Below are 18,969 nucleotides of genomic sequence, written 5' to 3' on the forward strand. Positions count from 1 at the left end.
AAGAGTACTAATTGTACCACAGGCAAATAGAAATGCAACTAATACTAGCTAATTTTGTAAGCACATGTAGCTCAGAAATGCCAAGGATTTCTCCCATACCTCAGCTGAGCTTTTACCAGTTTCTTAAAGAAAACAAGATTGAATGCAGAAGCATTTGTTTACAAGTCTAACAGCTGCAGGAGACAAGTTTTTTCCATTCCAGAGTGTTGTATTAAAGTAAGTCTAAATAATGTCAGAGTATACTGAAACATGTTAGTTCTTAGGCACAGATCCCACTTCTGAAATTACATTACCAGTGAAATTGCTAGAAACACCTTTTTAACACACATACATATGTGTATGGACTTTTCTTAACACAGCTATATATGAACACTTGCTAAGTACAAGGACATTTTGAAAAACCAATCTGATTTTGGAAATCAAAAATACAACTTGTATTGTACAACTGAAGCAAAATACAGCATATTTACCGAAGAAGGAAACTTACTCTGAAACAGAGATCCTGCTACACACTCAGCTGTGACACTATGACACACAAAAGACACAACAAGTGAACAATTGCAAGAGACAGCTGTTGATGAAATGGTGTAATCAGTGAAAAGTGTTTGCAAAAAAATTAGGTTATTATGAGAATAGCTGGATGAGTGCAATGGTGTAGAGTGCTTTGAAGGTGAAGAATGACATTCATGCACAATGGGAAAGACGATAAACAGATAATTACTTCACAAGGAAAGCACCCTGGCAGTAACACAACACAAGAAGCTGTGATAGTCAAAGTGGAGACAGGACCAGTTTCTGTCACAGCTTAAGGGAGTACCCACCTAGAAATCCTAGATGTAAGCAAGGCTGGATGAAGGCTGAACATGGGTGAGGCCTGCTTTTAGGTTGGGGTGAACCAAATTCCAGGTATGGAAACAGGTAAGACTGAAGCAGCAAAGCTCAGAGAAGCAACAGATGTCAAGGCAGCAGAGGCCACACATCTGCATTAGGAAATGGTCTGCACCAAAAGAATTGCATCAGTAGACAGAGAGCCAGCCTTGAAGATCTGACATCTGTATTACATACTTTCAGCAGCTTTTAAGCTTAACAGCTGGGTTTAGTCTGGTCCTGTGGACAGAATGCCCATTACCTGTTGAGATTGCTCCTACTTAGTTCCATGAAGTGAACCAAAATGCACTAGCCAGCATTTAAGGAAAGATTCACTTAAAAAAATATTTCCGACACATCTATATAAAACTACATACAATATTGTTTCTGACCTGAAGAAGGCCAGTGAAGACTTAAAGATGAACAGTTTCATTGGAATGATGGGGATGAACAAAGGACTAAAGAAAGCAAATAAATGGGAAAGAGAAAGTAGCAGTGATCAAAGACCTGTAGCAGACAGAAGTGTTGAAAAAGAGAAGGACTTTCTAAGGCAGAAAGCAGAACTGAAGTTTCAGAAAAGAAGAGAAAGGAAAAGTTGATCTGATGAATAGAGAAACAAAGATATATTTGTAAATTAGTGAGGTATGTAGTGGGGCAAGGAGAGGAAATGAGAGAAGACACACTCCAGAAATCCAAATATACAACAGCTGAAACTAATTTGTCCAGATGCTGATTACAATTTATGTTTCTGCTGTGCTTTCTAAGATAATGAAAACTTTCACAAATAAAGTTGTTTTCTTAGGTTAATGCCAGTAAAGCAACAAACAAAAGTGACTATTAAAAATATAAAAATATTAAAATAAATTTCAAGCAATGATATTAGCTCTTATTTAGCAGAAGCAGGCATTCTCTGGGATAATTTTTATCCATTTTTGTATATACAAATGAAGAAATGACTATCAGAATTTTAAAATGATTTCCCAAGGGGCTCCTTTCCTGCAGATCAGGGAAATATTTGAAGAAAAAAAAAAAAAAAAGAAGGCCTTCTTTCAAAAAAACTTACTCAATGCAGCATGCATCCACACGTTCAGCTTTTAGAATTTTCCTACAGTCACATGCAAGTGCAAATACGAGTATACATACATATCTATACACACAAATACAAACTCTTAAAATCTTTTAGATATCTTCTACTTATGTACATCTCAGGAGAATTGTTGCTATAAGGAATTGATATCTTTCAAGTCAAATATATCATTTTATCACAATCTGCAATCATTTGTATACAGATAATTTAGAAATTTGGTTTTTTTACGCATACAAAAAAATATCCTCCTGAACTTCAAAATATAGCCAGGAATTTGCTTTTAGTAGTTGAACCACTAACATTGCTCCAATCATCCTTTTCATTTAGGACATCTGTTTCTAATTAAGGAACTACAGGCACCTCTGTGAATGGTCAAGAACCATCCAAGTATTGAACACTGGGAAAGGTGCACTCAAGCACTCCTCCTGCCAACACTGCTGTGCAGTCAAACAGCTGCGTTAAAGGTCACTCAATGAAATACAACCGTTTGCAGGATTAGGCGACCCATTCTTTATTTGTGAGCATTTAAAATCAACCAGAGAATGAGAGCTTTTAGCAAGCCTTGTTTTCTTCTGATTCATTAGTGCTTTCAATTCAGCCTTATTTTTCAAGCAACCATTTCCTAGACCAGAGTTATAATCATTGGAACAGTATTCACAATAGGATGTAAAGTATTCCTGGTAGAAAGGGAAATGAGCCTCTGGTTAAAAAAGGCATCTTAACTTTCAATACATGGCATTGCCAAGTTAAATAATGATGTTGCATACAAGACAAAAAGTGTTTAGTAAAAATAGTCTATGACATAACTTGTTGCTCTTTCAGGAAAATTAAATAGGCTATTGAAGTAAACTTTACTGTTAGAAACTATATCAACTCAAGTCCGTAAACAGCACTTTAAATTCATACCTATGATATGAATCTACACATACCTGCACATATCTATGATGTGCTCAATATAACCATGTCTATCCACCTGTTCACCCTCAACTGAAAAATCTACTTAAGGCTGCCACCTAAATCATACATTTTACCAACCATGCTGACTTAAAAGCCAGAAAATAACAAGATAATTAATTTTAAACTGCTTACAAGCAACTTTTATGTGATACAACTATGTTCCAGAAATGTCACTCACCAAAGACAGCTTGGACTGCTGTAAACAGCAAATAATTAAATCCACCCATTCTGAACGAATGCAAGTAACTGCTGCGTGTGACCAGACTCAAACACAAGCTCATGCAGTTGTTACAACTTTAAAGTATTAAATATGTTACTTCATGAAAACCACCATTGGATATACTAGTCATTTAGTAGATTAAATTTCTAGCAATATTCCTAAGGAAAAAATGTTAGATGTTGCAAAATTAAAATAGAAATTTATTAGAATAGTAAGCTTCCTGTATGGATTTGTGTTGTAGTGAAGAAATGCATGCGGCCAACAGTTTCTTCATTAGCAGAAACATAGTCATTAAGTGGATAAAAGTGACAGAGAATGAATAACTGCCTGTCTCTGGCAACTCTCTTTGTTCATCATAAACAAAACCAAGAAACTTCCAATTACCTTTAAACAACAGAGAGAAAGTATAAAAAAACCCTGAACTGACTGGGCTGGGCACATTACTACTTCATGACGGGTAAGAAAGCAACCTAAGACTATAGAGGACCTCCAAAAGAACAAGCCTTCTTGTCATATGGAGACAAGCAGTTTTCTAGGAACATCCTGGAATATAACCTAGTACAAACAGCTGGAAAGGCTGCCGCTGTGAAGACTAATCACAATTTCCCAAATACATTTCAGAGAAGGTAGCTTTTTAGAGGACACAAACTCAGAGAGAGACAAGATTCCAGGCAACTTTTGCTTAAATGAAAGGTCACTACTTTGTCCATCTTGCCTTTGCCACTTGCTCGTCAAGCACCTCTCACCAAAACGCTGACGGTAAACATGGTTTACCCACTCTAAATTTGAGCACTGCCACAGTTACCCATTCACCCAGCCTGGATCACTAGACAGGTTTATCTCAGGCTCAGCCAGAGATAATTCTGCAAGTGTCACAGTAAGAACAGAGCAGTTCAACATCACACCAGTGGGTGCCAATTGATTCTCCAACCTCCAGCTTCTACCCAGAGTTAGGCCCACAACTAGGAAGGACACTAACATATTGAAAAGGCAAAAAACCAATACTATGGATTAGAATGGATGAAGGAAACGCTGCTTACCCTGAAGAAAGAAGATGAGAAAATAGACAAAGTACAGAGATGAGTCCTGGAGAAGGTGACCTGAATTACAGCAGTTCATGGGGCGGTGCCCTGGGAGGGTCACCCTCCAAGTACATAATTAGTGCCAGGCCTGAGAAAAAAAACACTGTTACTAAGTTAATGTAGCCAAGGGGAGAGGGGGGAGCTTGGGAACTGGGTGGACAGGGCACAGAGGGTACATTTTCTTTCGTAATACAGAAGGAGCAATGATGGAAGAAGCAGACTTTCCTCACCCACAGCCAAGTCCTGGTGAAAATCAAGAGAAGCCACTGTAGATATCAACTCAGAAGATCACTGCTGGTTTGGTAGTGTGGTAAGGCCTGAACAGTGCAGATAGCTTTCAAGGAAAAGATTTTTCTTTAAAAGGAGAAGAACAAAAGCTTCCCCCCCCCTCCCTTCTTTCCCTTTTCCCCCTCCACCCCAAAAAAAGTGTAAACATTCAACCCCAACACACTGAATTCTGGCTACCCTTTGTGTGGCTGAATGTGCCAAATTTTCGCTAATCTACATAGAAGAATATTATTCCCACTATGTCTGTAAAAATGTAGAAACAAAATAGCAAATTAAAATAGATGAAAGATGAACAATAAAGGGATTAAGGTCTAAATAGTTGAGAATTACTGTAAAAAATTAATATTTTATTCTAAAACTGCATATACAACAGTGTATTTGTAAACTTAGTTCTTCACTCTTAAGGCCATGTTATACTGAAGAGCTTGAGTTAGGCTGTGCTGTCACATCAAAGTACACCTGGAAGGAAGCAGCAGATGCAGGAGAGGGGAGAAAGAAGTGTGTAGTCTGGAGAGTTCATAAACTATCTCCACTGAAGAGGAAAGAAAGACAAGTTAGATGAAGGGAAGTGGGGGAAACATTAAAACACATCAACTGTGAAGAAAAGACTGAGAACAGACTTTGCTTGAAAACAAGGACACTAACAGCTGCCCTTACCACACCACAGTTAATGAAGACTTTCATAATTGCCTTAGTAGTCCAAATGAGCATATCCCCACATGATACATGTACACACATATACATTTGAACAAAAGATGACGAATGAGAAATCATGCTAATATATCCCAATTCCTTTAAGCAGAAGTTACAATATTCTGTTTAAGAATACAAATTGAAGGTCAACAAGCCTTTGAAAAGACATGCTCAGAAGCTGAATGTTTATGAGGACACAGAAGTCTAAGAAGAGAACTAGCCATATACAGTTCATTACAGTTTTATAGTTTAAATGTAACTGTCTTTAAAAAAAATAACAAAACCAGAAATCATGCAGACTCACTGTGCCTTGTTATTCTTGAAAACCTAACAAGTGACTTGTAGCACCTGGACCTATACAGAGCAACTTGCACCCAAAACCGTGCTTAAGTTATCAAACACCTTTCAGCACAAGCAGACAAGCACTATTTTTGTCACTAACCCTGCAAAGGCCACATTTCCTTTCTACTTCCTTGCTCTTCATTGAATGAACCTGAACTCCCCCAAACTAATGCATTGCACACCCACAGTTCCTCAACCTAAGGTAAACTGTTGAAATGGGAACCTACCATGAAGCTAAAAAATTAGAATCAAACAAGAAAACACATTCAATCCACAGAAAACAAAATACAGTATCAACCTATGGGTTATACTTGTAAGATCAGAAAATAAATTACGACAAGCAACTCAAGCAACAAAGGGTATTACCAATGTATATGACACAGTCTGATTAACTAAAATTACAGAGAAACTTTCTTAAAGATTTGACCAGTATCTGTATGGATCTTTCTTCAACAAAAAGCACAGCATTCTGAACTAAAGAAGGTAGACACTTAAGCCTACATATGTTTTAAATAAGGAAGTCATCAATATTTCCTTTCAATCAGGAAATATGCTTATAGAAATGTTTATCATGCATTCTGAACAGATCCTGCATCGCTGCTTGCCTCAAAGAGAACAAACCAATTCTCCCTGCAGAAAGCAGAAATATGGGACAAGTATGTGCGAACACTTGAGCAATGAGCTCTGTAATTAAGCTTGCCTCTTCATGAAAGATCATCAAAGAATGCCATGAAAAAAAAAAGCCTCAGGGGCATAGTTTTTCTTCTGTGATCTTTCTTCAGTGGAATCCCTCCTAAATGAAACTGGGAAGAAACTCTACCCTACTGTTAAGAAAAAGCAGTACCAAAGCCAAAAATATTGCACTGGAAAGAAAATCAGCATCTAGCTGAGCTATCTCACTATCTAAAACTTGCAAATTTGCAAGTCAGACATGCCCACATGCAAGGAGGTGACTGATACTCTCAGTGTGCTTCACTTTGCCCTGGGCTTTTCAGGGAAACTGCCAAAATATTCAGTGTGTACAATACAGTAACTTAAGCACATCTCCAAACTCTGAGAACTACTGGTGGTTTTGACTAGCCTCTTCTGCCTTATGCCGTGTGTCTGCAACTAGCCCTACCACATGCCTTGACCAGGCAATCAGGATCTCCGTGCTGTACTTCAGGTGGATCTGTGTGAGCACCCTTTCTTTACTCTGCAACTCCCACTTCCTTCACCACAGCTCTCTAAAGCAAAACCTGCCTACTCTCTGTACAACAGCCTCCATTTTTAATTAGTGTGCTTTGGATTGTCATAATCCATACATATTAATCTTAGAGCTTTATTCAAGTCTGTTGAAGCATTCCTCTTCACCTGCATGTTGTTATTGCAACATGGCAGGGCTACCAGGTGATCAAAAATAAGATTTGTGTTAGGTTTTCTGTATACTTTTGCATAGTCAACCACAGTATTTTCTTATTAGATTGTTTTGCCATTCATTAATTTTCTGTACCAAAATTCTGCTCCGAATGTCAGCTGCTATGCCACACAATGCTACTACTACACATATTTAGAACAAGAATATAGGAAAGAACCAAACCCACTTTTTTCCAAATAATGTCTGATAACTGAAGCCAGTCCCCTCTTCTGGGCCTCAATTATGATCAAGTAATTAGGAAGAAGTAGTTTTCCTAAAAGCTGCAGCTGTTTTGTCAACATAATCCCTTAACTGCAAACAAGCTTTGTAACTCATGTTACCGGTTTCCATGTGGTTTAAGAATGCAAAGGTCTACAGCAACATTCCTAAGTGCCTGTTTTTCAAAGAGTGACATGTTTCGAAATACAGATCTCAATTTGTAAAAAGTGCTAGAGAATACAGACAACACAGAAACCCTGGGGAACAGAGAATGGACATCCTGCATGATGCAGAGAGGCAGCAAGGAGACTGCCTGCATCACAGAAAGTACTGTGTAGCCTTTGCAGCCAATAAATAGGAATAACCTAAGGCTACATGAACTTCAACCCCTCAAATCTCCAACATCAAAAAGTGCATAGCTTTTCATTTCATTTATTACTCAGTAAACAAGAGAAATGGTTACAACTGACGTGTGTTACAAGTCAAAACCGAACATGAATATGGTACATCGCATCTTTCATCCTGAAGTATTCAGCATTTTATTCCTTGACTACATTTTTGTGTACCAAATACATGCAGTTGAGATGTAAAGCCAGTCCTTTTCCCTTCTGCAGCCACAGACTTGGCTTAGTACCTTTCCAGCCACCTTGTATCTTCCCAGGCTTTACACAGGCTCTAAGCCTATCACACATGCGCACTACTTCTCCTAGGTTAACTGAAGAGATTACCTTGTATTAGAGAAGAAGCAGCTGGGGAAGGAAAGGTTTATTTAAACATGAATGCAACTAGCGAATGACACATTATACTTTGTGCAAGATACTGTTTTTCTATTTTAGAAAAGAAGAGGTTGTGTGGTTGGGGAAAGGTAAAACTTCAAGAATCAATCATTTTTTCTATATGAAAATATTAATACTGATCTTTTTTTCAGTGATGCTCTTATTCTGAAGAACGCAGATTGCAGTAGCGCGGAAAAACCTAAAATCATACAATTTCATTCACATACCTGCTAGACTTTAGAAACTTTTACTATGTGGTACATTGCTATAATTACGTTAGTAGGATGATTATTCAAGAGAAAACAATTGTTTTTATCTTGCTCTTCTAAAAATTTAGTATGAAAAAATTAACACAGTCAGCAGCTGATGTAAAAATTTAAATACTTACTGCGTAGGAGCCTATGAGGAATGCAGCGTTTGCTTGCTTTTTCTGATCAAACCCAGTATAATGAATTATTTTCTTCCTTATCAATGAAAATGACTGTATCAAGAAAGGAACAAGATTATAATTTTGCATTTTAGACCTTTTACACCTTCTTTTATAAAATCAGAGGAATGCATTCAGAGGAATGGTTCATCAGTGAGAGAACCAAGAATACTGTAGAGTAGTCCCTCAGAAGCTTTGGAAAACTGTATTGCATCCCTACCCAGGTTTTTCCAGTATTTTTCCCCTTTTCCAGCCTAAATAATTTTTGATACAAATTACTGAAATCTTTTCTTTTTCTTCTTAAATGCATTCATATTTTTTGTTTGTATTTTTGACTTCATGCCTTATGTAACAGATAGCCATTTATGAGAATAGAAAGTGGCATTCTCAAAAGCATTACAGGTATATTACAGTTGCAAAAATTTTAAACTTTTAAATAATTTAGAATTAAAAATTAAAGAATTTACACATTTTTATTCATTTTTCAAACCCAAATGTACATAAATCCACTAGTATTTGTTTCTAAGGATCAGAACCATGCTTAGATTAAAATATTTTGAAAGTATTTCTGAACTTTATCATAAATAATTATTTTAAGTGTCATCTTGGCATGGCATACCGTTTCTCCATTTATCTTAGAATGTGGGTGGAATGGAATTGTCCATAGAAAGGACACACACATGTGGTGGCAGTTATCCCCTAACTGGCTTTTGAAATAAATTCTGATGTGCTTGAAACTGCACACTTTGATCAACTGCTAAGCTATCATAAAATGTCATTTTATGCATTTAAATATCAATGTTACTTGCTCAAGATACTAGATTCAATGCATTCAAGACAAATAAACTCCAGATCAGTAGCAGAAATATGCTCTCAGAAATCCTAACACATCTGTCCAATGTCAAACACAAGACATGGAAAGGGACTATAACACAGACTTGTGTTGCCTCAGAGCATCCTGTATACAAAAATCAGAGACTCTCATCTCTGGCAAACCACAGTTACCCAGCTGGGAGTTTACCATCTCCCAGATTGGACCACTAAACAGGTTTATCTCAGGCTTAGCCAGAGATAATTCTGCAAGTGCCCTAGTAATAACAGAGCAGCAACATCCCACCCGTGTGTGCCAATTGCTTCTCCAACCTAAAGAATAAAGCAAGTCTGAATTATGCAAACTATTATCTGTGACAGACATCAAGGAATGAAGAAAAAAAAAAAATACACTCTTAGTCTATAATGTGCTGTATATTTCCCACTTTTCACACTTCAGTGGCAGAAAGATCTAAGGAGATTTGAACGGGCAAACTGTGATTGACATTAATGAAAATAAGCTTTTTTATCTACCAAACAGGTTTTACACTCCAACATCTACTAAAGGTCAACTAACTTGTAGTCAGTTGTGTTAATTAATTTAAGAAATCCATTTTTAAGACACTACGCTCTATCAAGAGCCCAATCCCAAAAAATTACTGAGCTCCTGTAAGAGATAATAATCTGCAGTATGAGCAGAGTATCTTCCTTCAGGCCAATGCTATCAATGCTACTAAAGATCAAATGTTGTAAATTACTGAAGAATGTCAGTATCAGAGGAGAAGACCAAGTCAAACAAAAAACATTTCAAATGAAAGCATAGCACAGCACTCTTGAGCTCACTCAATATTGGCAGATTGCCAACAGGATTGAATTCCAGGAAAGAAGCTTTTCATATAAAAGAGACTGTTTTCATTTAGCAACTGATCTTCTAAAACCTAAACGATAGTTACTGCCACAGTTGTGCATCTTTTGGTTCTTAAAACTAAGTGGGTTTTCCATACTGATCCTCCTCCTCCCTAAATTCACCTCAATAAAATCTAGCATTCATATTCAGAATTCAGATGGATTAGGAAAACAGGAAAGCACCTGAACCATAACAACAACAATAAAAGAAATTTTGGCTCATTTGTATTTGTTTTTTAGAAAGCCAGTAATACTGGCTTTTGAATAAAAAACCCAAGCATTACCTTTAATTTCTTATTTAGCTTGCAGCAATATCTGTAGACCATTGCCAGATTGAGTGGTCCAAAGTCTGCATAGAAGCTGTTAGAAGAAAGGGGAAGAATTGTACATGACCCCTGTAAATGCCTCTTTTTTTAACAAGATGCACAAAGCAAGGAGTAATAATACACGTGATATACATACATCATTCTAAAAATGAGCACGCTTTCTTATATAAACACATACTGATTTGTTGGAGGAAAGGTTTTGTCATCTTTAAACATGGACTGTCGTCTTTGTTTTTCACACAGCACCATTCAAAATACTAATATCCAGGTTTTAAGAACTACTTCGCGCTACTGTATCACTCTGTGACAAGTTTTTAAACTGTATTTTAAGAGGAACTAACAAGCTTTACTTTTAAAGGAGGTAATACATAGTGCCAGAGAAAAGGGAACACAGAGAATAAAGATTGATTAGTGTGTTAAAAACCAGCAAGCATGCCCTTGATCAAAACCAGTTGAAGAATTAGGAACATTCCACATCATGTAAAAGGCAAACATTGTTCACTCCAGGGGAAATAATATATCCATTGTCAGCTCATAAAGGCTTGAATTGACTTTGCCATTTTTTTCCTCTGATTCTAGGAAGTTCAGACATTCCACTTAATACATGAGGAAAAAAAGACACCCCCTTTAGTCTGGCAGTTCAATGTGCACTTCTGAATCTATATGGCTGTATTGTGTTCCCGTGTCTTCTAACAGGAATGGGTATAATGAAAGCTTCTGCTTTGAAAAATTTTTAAGAAATCCTGATGGGAAAGCAAGAAACCACTCTAAGGTCTATAAATCATCATGGCATGTTTGGTCTGAGAAGACCCAACTCATGTAATTAGTTCTCCAATGATACTGATTCCTCACTGCTGTTGTTCTGACTAATTTATTTCTGTAAAAAAAACAAGAAAAAAAAAAGTCGGTACTTACTTCTCATACACAAGTTCATCATCTATGCAGAAATAATGGGTATTTGCAGCTCCACTCTTTGGTTTTTGGCAGAGAATTGCAAAATAAAGGCGATCTGAAATGCAAGAAAATTGGAAGCTTTTATAAACATCATGCTTTTTTGCTGAAAGTCTGAAGTATTACCTCTCAATGGGACAACTTTAAATGGTTTAGAATGAAGAAAATCTTCTTTTAAGTATTGAATTAGGTATTATTATTTCTCCAGTGTTAAACAAACAAAGCACACAAAGATGGAGGTTTTTTGCTCAGCAGCATTCCCATAATCCCCAGCTCTTAAGTATTCTTTCCCAAAGTGCTCCTTGTTTGATGACTTCGCAAAATAGCAGGACCCTGACTTGCACCCACGCACAGAGCAGAGACCTCCTTCGGCAGGTGGTTGCACTCGAAATACCAATGCACACACCACACCCCCCCAAACTAAACCACAAATCCCTCTGCACCTCTGAGCACCTATGTTAAACTAAATGATGAAGCACACTCACACCAAAGCACAGGCACTTCTTTCTGTAAAGCTATGATTTTGACAGTAGTGCCATGCAATTAAAGCCTGCAGGTAACAGGCTCGGGAAGGATGAGGAGGGCAGCCCATGCTGCCCATGGGAGCACCAGCCAAGCCTCCACCTGGACATCTCCATTCAAATTTCCATTCCCACCCCAGCTGCCCCTTCAAAGCCTGTGTACCTGCAGGCAGGAGGCATCTTGTACTTGCCCTGGCTTCCTTTGTTAAGAGGGGAAAAAAATACCAGCAATATTCACATAGATATAAATTATTTTTATGGCTGGGGAAGCTGAAGCCCCAGTGAACTTTAAACACTGACTGTGCTCCTGCTATAAATTGCTGTGCTTGCGGTAATTGGTCAATAAAAATTGAGGCTTGCAGCACCACCACAATACTGGTCTTCCTCCTGCTGAGAAATATCATCATAAAATATTTGGATTAAAATTCAGACCTAAAAGGAAAGCTTTTGTTTCCCCAAATTAGTTCCCTAGAACAGAGATATTATTTAAGTATCAAAACAGATCACCTGCATGTATTATTTCAAAACACGATTTGTGATGAAGAAAAACTCTGTCAGTTTTTAAACAGCAGGGGGTAAAAAAAAATCACTTTAAGCTTCAAAACAACATCATCCATGACCAGCACTTAGAAATCATTACCTGTATCTTGAAATTACATGTCAAAGTATGCCATGAAAGGAGTTACCATATCTATATTTTAACAGTCACATGCTCAGTGCTCATCTACATACACTAGTATCTCAAAAGGTGAAGGCAGACACCAAAAATGTACCAAAAACTGTACATTTTCTTAATGCTTATTTCAGTAGAACAGCAGCCTGATGTGAGTGGTTTGGTTTAAACATTTACATGTCAGGAGCAACAGTAGGATGTACAGTACCTCCTAAGCAAGTCAGGCACCTACTTCCTTACTCTCTAGCAGAAGCAATGCACCCAATTTACTTATTTAATTTCTAATAGTCCCATCGTGTAACCAGAACAGCTGCAGTCCTAGATGGGAAGTGCATTACCTGCTTCTGTACCTCCCAGCATTTACCAAATCATCCCCTGAAAACAAGCCAAAGGATAAAATTTAGAATAATGCGTGCATTTCTAAGAAGTGGCTAAACTGGCCTACAAAGTCAATTATGTGTGGAAAAGCAAGTGCACCAATGCTCCAGCTGGATACAAAATACGCTATGGCAAAAACTACTTCATAGAGAGGCAGTCCTGGGGGTGGACTTTTGGAGGTGGTTCCCCACCACTGTGTTAATCACTGAACTGTGTCAAGGTGCATTTGCATGAATTAGAAACTGTAACAGGTATCCCTAGGCAATACTAAAAAAAAGAAGGAAAAAAAAGAAAAAAAAAAGAAGGAAAATAAAAGAAAAATAAAAGGAAAAAGCAAAGAAAAAAAGGAAAAAAAGGAAAAAAGAAGGCAAGAAAAAAGGAAAAGGGAAAGGAAAAAAAGAAAAGAGGAAAAGAAGGTAAAAAGCTGCCTTGCTTACTTACTTCCCTCTGCTCTGAGAATGAGAGCTAACATGAGTACAGGAGAACCGAGGGCAAGGGAGGAAGCAGAAAGGAGAACTGAGAGGATGCGATTGTGTTTAAACTGGCATTGCGAGATTAAACACATGTCACGGCAGCCCCAAGCTATAATTTCACACCACTTCTAAATTGATTTAATGGCTAGCTGCCACCAGGTTCCTTACAAGGAAAAATCTTCTGAGTTAGCTTACTGAACCAGCCTGATGGGGGTTAACAGCAGGAACATGCAGCCAAGATTTTTCCCTCCATGGCATCTGTCCTTAAGTGCCAGTCTAATTATTGACTAGACTGAGCTCTCCCTCTTTATTATACACAAACAATAACTGCATCAAAGTTTCGGAAGAATGACTGTGGTACTCAAACTGAGTACCGTGGGTACTCAAACACTACCTTCTTGCACTCCAACTTCTTCACAGAAACTTTACATCATTTTTGAAAAGTACTTTGCAAAGAGCAATCCAAAATCTTCAAATACAAAAGGAGGACAAAAATGAAAGCAAATATAATTTACACAGGTCAAAGACCTAAAATAATTTAGCATTTTGCTCCTAAACAAGATTTGGAATAAAAGAATCACCTGCATCCTCAGTGCTCATATTCTTATTGAAATTCTTCTGCAGCTTGCAAAAATGTCCAGCAAAAATAAGAATTCCTATCTTGAGCAAGCAGCATGTATGTGGCCTTCTGAATTGCTATTGGCAATGGTTCTCCGAACTGTGTTCATTGTTGCTATTCTTAAAATACCTGAAAGAAACTTGAGTTTAATGAGTTTACAGAAGTACCTCACAGTAAGAGCAGTGTGTGTCAAATGCCAATATCCTGACAAGCTGTCCATTCCTGTGCACTGCTAACAATTACTCCCTATTATGTAAACAGCAGGCTCCATCTTTTTAACATGTTTCCTATGGGGAGATTTTAGAAAAAAGAAATTTCCTGTGAGTATATTTACCTTTCTACTGATTTACCAGTCCAGCATCTGAAAAATGCTGTATTACTCACCATGTCTGTTTTTACCTGTTTTTTTTTCCAAACATATTCCAAGTTCTATTTAGTCAAGGATTAGTGAGTTGATTTTTTTAACAGAAATTAAGAGAAAGTAGAATTCCTTCATTAAGGATCTGATTGCAGGATTGAGAGTTTATATATAAAATACACTCAAGCACTGATGATTTGATTTCACTAGGATTCCACAAAGGTTTGGACCACCAGAGCAAGGCTTCCCTTTCATTATCTTCATGTTTCCTTTGCTAATTTTAGCTCTTTAGTATTTCATTTACATATAGAGCACTTAAGCACTTCCTAATTCCTGCAAATTTCTGATAAAAAATCATCCTAAAACTATCAAACTAGAGCAGACCTTCCTAATCATCTCTCAGAAGAACAACAGAGTAGGGCTCACTGCCTTACAGGCTGCATCTGCTCTGCAGTTAGGAGATATGGCTGCAGCATGTTAGATATACTTCAAATACACTTAATTTTGTCAGCCTTATGTAACAGTTAAAATACATAAGCACGGATGTCACTGCAGGCAATTATTTTGAGTAAGCATTCAATGTACAACAAAATAAGCCTACATACTCCTAACTGAGCTACTGCTGGTACCTCAACAAGTGAGACTAAAGCTAACACAAGCATGACTGTCCAAGCTAATTGCAGAGTGTATACAGAAGCAAAAGCACTCTGCTTGTTTATTAGAGCCACAGTGTTCTGTGGAAATAGAGGTACAGAAAATGGAGAGGTACCACTTCAAAATCACATTAATGTGAATTTAGAGATGAAAAAATAATCTCCTTCCTTTACTCTCAAAAAGCCTGATGCTTCTCAGGTTGTGCTGCACAGGCCTTCAAGACAGAAATTTCATTAATTCAAGAATTACAGCTGGACTTGATGATTTTAGAGGCTTCCTCCAACCTAAGTCATTCCATGACTTTAAGTGACAACTAAATAGTAAACAGGCACTAGTGGCAAGACAAGTCTACATATGATCAGCAAACATTATTTAATACAAACAGAAATTCTACAGTTCTATTGTTAAATAGATGCCTTAGAAGAGAAACTCAAGAGACTGACAGTACTACAAAACCCAATGCTAGTCTGTTTTGAATCATCAGGAATGCAACCAAAGAGTTTTTATTATTGTAAGAGGAGCGTATATCTAAACTCAGAGTTGGTATATGGAATTTTGTCGTGTTTGACTTAAAAAACTTCAAAATATTTGAAAGACATGAGAGAAAACATAAAAGGCAAATCCTGTTGCAATGACAAGACAAAAAGCAAAGTTGTTTAAGATTTTCTTTTTAGCCTTTCTATCCTTGAAAAAATTCATTCAGACATCACTATATTTCAAATTTAGCTAATGATAGAGTTGGCAATTAGAACAACAGCCTGGACTGTGATAAAGGAAATGAAAGCACACTAAAAAGATAAAGGAACTTTTTTTTTAAACAAAAAACTATGAAAGCATTATTTTCAGTGCCATGTTATGACTGATCAACACTGTTACTTCACTTATACAGAGAGCTTCCACTCTGCTGCTCTTGACTGATACACAAGAATACATATGTTCATGTGCTTTCAGTGCTGGATTAGACACTAAAAGCCTTAAACATGTATTTAAAATCTTAACTTTGGGAAAGACTCACAAGTAAGTGAAGTCATATTGATAAAAGATCAAGCACAGGTTTGGTACTGAGATAGCAGCATAATAAAAACTAATTGAAAGTGGTGACAGTCAAAATATTGGAAGCTTAATGGAACTTATTAGAAGTGTCCTTAGCATTCTAGAAAAATACACAAAATTTGGGCACACAAAGTTTATAATGACAAGCCAGCACTCCTGGAAAAAGACCATTTAATGGTTTGGAAAAAAAAAACCAAACTGCACTACAAAACCAAAAAACCAACCCACATATCAATGAATACATTAAAATGAATATTTAATTATCAACTCCAACTGACAGTATAAGCAAAATTATTCTCAATGAAGGAAAAAAAATAGGTATATACACTGCAGCTTAGAGCATCCTTTAAGATGCTAGTTCCATACTGTAAACAAACTGGATATACATTCATTCAAGTATAGTTGTTGTAGTTATTTCATTTTAAAATTCACTACTGAAAATAGGTGAGAGAGAAACCCACACCTTTTGCCTGAGGTTTATGCATTGTAATTGCACCTCTTCTTTAAAATGTTATTTATAAAATCAGAGCAATGAGAAAGAAAAGCAGCCGAGGAAAGGAAATGAACAGCTTTCAAGCATCTCACAGAGCATTGTTACATTTTATTTAGATCGTATAAATTACTTCTCTCAGAGATCAGAAGGATATGGGAATATGCTTCTAATAAACAGAAGAGATGCATTCAGTTCCAGCAAATTGAATTCATACCAGCAAGCCTCGTGCACTAGTCGACAAAGAGAAAATGATAAAGCTTACCATGCATCTTAATAGACCAAAATAAACAATTTTTTTAAAAGGACAGCTTTCTTGAACTAGCCTTAATAGTAAACAAAATAATTTAGACAGTTCAGATTAATAGTTATTCTGCCACACGGCTGATGCATACAATCAATTACAAAATAAAGAAATGCAATGATTATTGTAAGTCTGTTGGGTATAAAATTCCTAGAATGGATTTGAAACTTTGCTGTTTATGAATGTAACATCACACAAGAAAAGATCCATAAATCTTTACAGCAATTTGGGTTTATGTTCCGCTTCTGTCTTTTGCAAAGATGAAAATAAGGGTAGCCTGCAATGTTCTTAGTAAGTTTGACACTGTTTCTGTAAGTAGATAAGCTAACACAGATCTCTCAGCTTTTACAGTGGTTCAAGTATTTACCAGTACATCCATTCTTTAAGAATAAGACCTTATGCTTTAATTTGTCTCCAGTCTATGCCTATTAATTAACTCCTCAGAACCACATTACAAGAAGGCAGAACTGACATTTCAAACTTTGACATAACTTTACAACAGCTGAATAAAAAGGTAAGCCTGTTATCTTACTAAGATTTCTCTTTAAAAAAATAAGTATGACATTGTAGCAAACTAAAAATCAGACTGTAATTCAAATCAGGATTAAAAATTAGACAATAAACAGCAGCCACTGTGCAGAGCAAGATCAAGACAAAATGAAGTATTGCTAAATATAATAATCTAGTGCACTTTAATCAAATTTACTATACTAGGTACTGCTGCACATAGTGAAATCCCACTGAAAAAACACAGGTCAAAGCCTGGGCACTCTAATGAATTTAAATGGGTGAACATTTTTTGAAGGAGAAAATACAGTTATTTAATGGGCCTGTTGATGCCAGACACACATTAGCAGATCCAAGCAACTGCTTCATGAGAATGGTTAGACAGATCTGTTTGCTGGAGATGTGAGCTGGACAGGGCTGAGTGGTGATCCAGGTAGTGAAATCACTTTGATAGCAAAAAGTCATTATCTATCACATGAGTGGTTTCCACACTTGACCTTAAAATCATACTATCATCATGTCCTATATAAATGGTTGCTGTTATAGAAAAAATACACATATGGGGTTATTGGAGCCTTAGAGTTCTGTAGATAAGTACACCATTATGTTTCTCTGGGTAGACGAGGCCTAAAATGCTGTATTTTTGGCAGGAATGTTTAGGATTTTACTCCCTGACAGTATTAAAGCTTTTTAAAAATAAGAATCTGGTAAGCTCTGGCAGTTTACATTCTTTCTACGTTGCTATGCCAAATTTTCAAAACAAAATCTTACGGTTTTCTAAGCATACAGTTATCTAGGAGACACACTAGTTAATTTAAGGACCCCTGCTTCTTGGCACAGAAATAAAAGGTACATTGGTACCTTTTCTGCATGTTTGTTCTTTATATTTTTGCTTGCTCTGTTCACTTTCTGTTCATTTTCTGTGCCCTTCACTGAGATGTGCCGGGAGGTTTATTTCTTGCTTTCTGTGAGAAGTTGTAAATACACTACAATTCTGAGATCGTGACACATGACTTAAAAAGTAATTTTTGTTGTTGTTGTTGCCGTTAGGCAACCTAAACTCAAGGTCGTCCTTTAGCTGGGTAACTCAAACTCGGAATTTTCTGGCTGTGATTCAATAGGCTTCTTAAAAGAGGCAGATTCCTGTGCCAAAACAAAGCGCGGCTGGGAGCCTGGAGTCACGAAAAGGAAGGACGATACTGAGCAAACCTGCCCGCACAAGCTGTTGGCATTTGCGTGTCAAGAAGCGGCGCGACGTTTGCCCGTTATTTTACCCATTAGCCGATATTACTGCATCAGGAGAAACATAGATATGTGCGTGTGTGCGTATCCATCTCCCCGATACGTGGAGAAATGTGTTCCTTTTTTCCCCCCCCCCCACAACGTGTCGAACGGACAGAAATGTGTTTAACGCTGTTTTCCGTTTGCTCTCTCTCGCAGGCAGAAAACGCCAGCACGAGGCAATTGGTGCTCGGTGCGGCTCGGGCTACCGGGACATCGGCAGGATGAGTTATCCCGCCGGACGAGCGGTGCAGTTCTCAACAACACTTCGCTGAGTGACACGCCAGAGCTCGGGGACCGACCGACCCACC

At 37.3% G+C, this 18,969-nt stretch overlaps 1 protein-coding gene across 4 annotated transcripts in view; it reads right to left on the minus strand.

The window, feature by feature from the left end:
- The window catches only part of CDC14B (cell division cycle 14B), a 35,202-nt gene extending 23,777 nt beyond the window's left edge, over window positions 1–11,425 (minus strand). Inside the window, exons 1-4 of one of the 4 annotated variants that reach the window (XM_017733349.1) lie at window positions 11,312–11,392; window positions 8,316–8,408; window positions 4,444–4,547; window positions 4,172–4,301 (exon numbers count right to left, since the gene is read on the minus strand). In XM_017733349.1, coding sequence (XP_017588838.1) covers window positions 4,172–4,250 — 79 coding nt within the window. In that variant the 5' untranslated portion in view covers window positions 4,251–4,301; window positions 4,444–4,547; window positions 8,316–8,408; window positions 11,312–11,392. Of the gene's footprint in view, window positions 1–4,171; window positions 4,302–4,443; window positions 7,901–8,315; window positions 8,409–10,354; window positions 10,431–11,311 lie in introns of all 4 variants that reach the window. The other 3 variants (XM_017733347.1, XM_017733346.1, XM_017733345.1) reach the window with 3 other exon arrangements.
- Between the last annotated feature and the right edge of the window lie 7,544 nt (window positions 11,426–18,969).

This window comes from Corvus brachyrhynchos, unplaced genomic scaffold (assembly GCF_000691975.1).
Source record: "Corvus brachyrhynchos isolate BGI_N302 unplaced genomic scaffold, ASM69197v1 scaffold424, whole genome shotgun sequence".
Taxonomy (NCBI): domain Eukaryota; kingdom Metazoa; phylum Chordata; class Aves; order Passeriformes; family Corvidae; genus Corvus; species Corvus brachyrhynchos.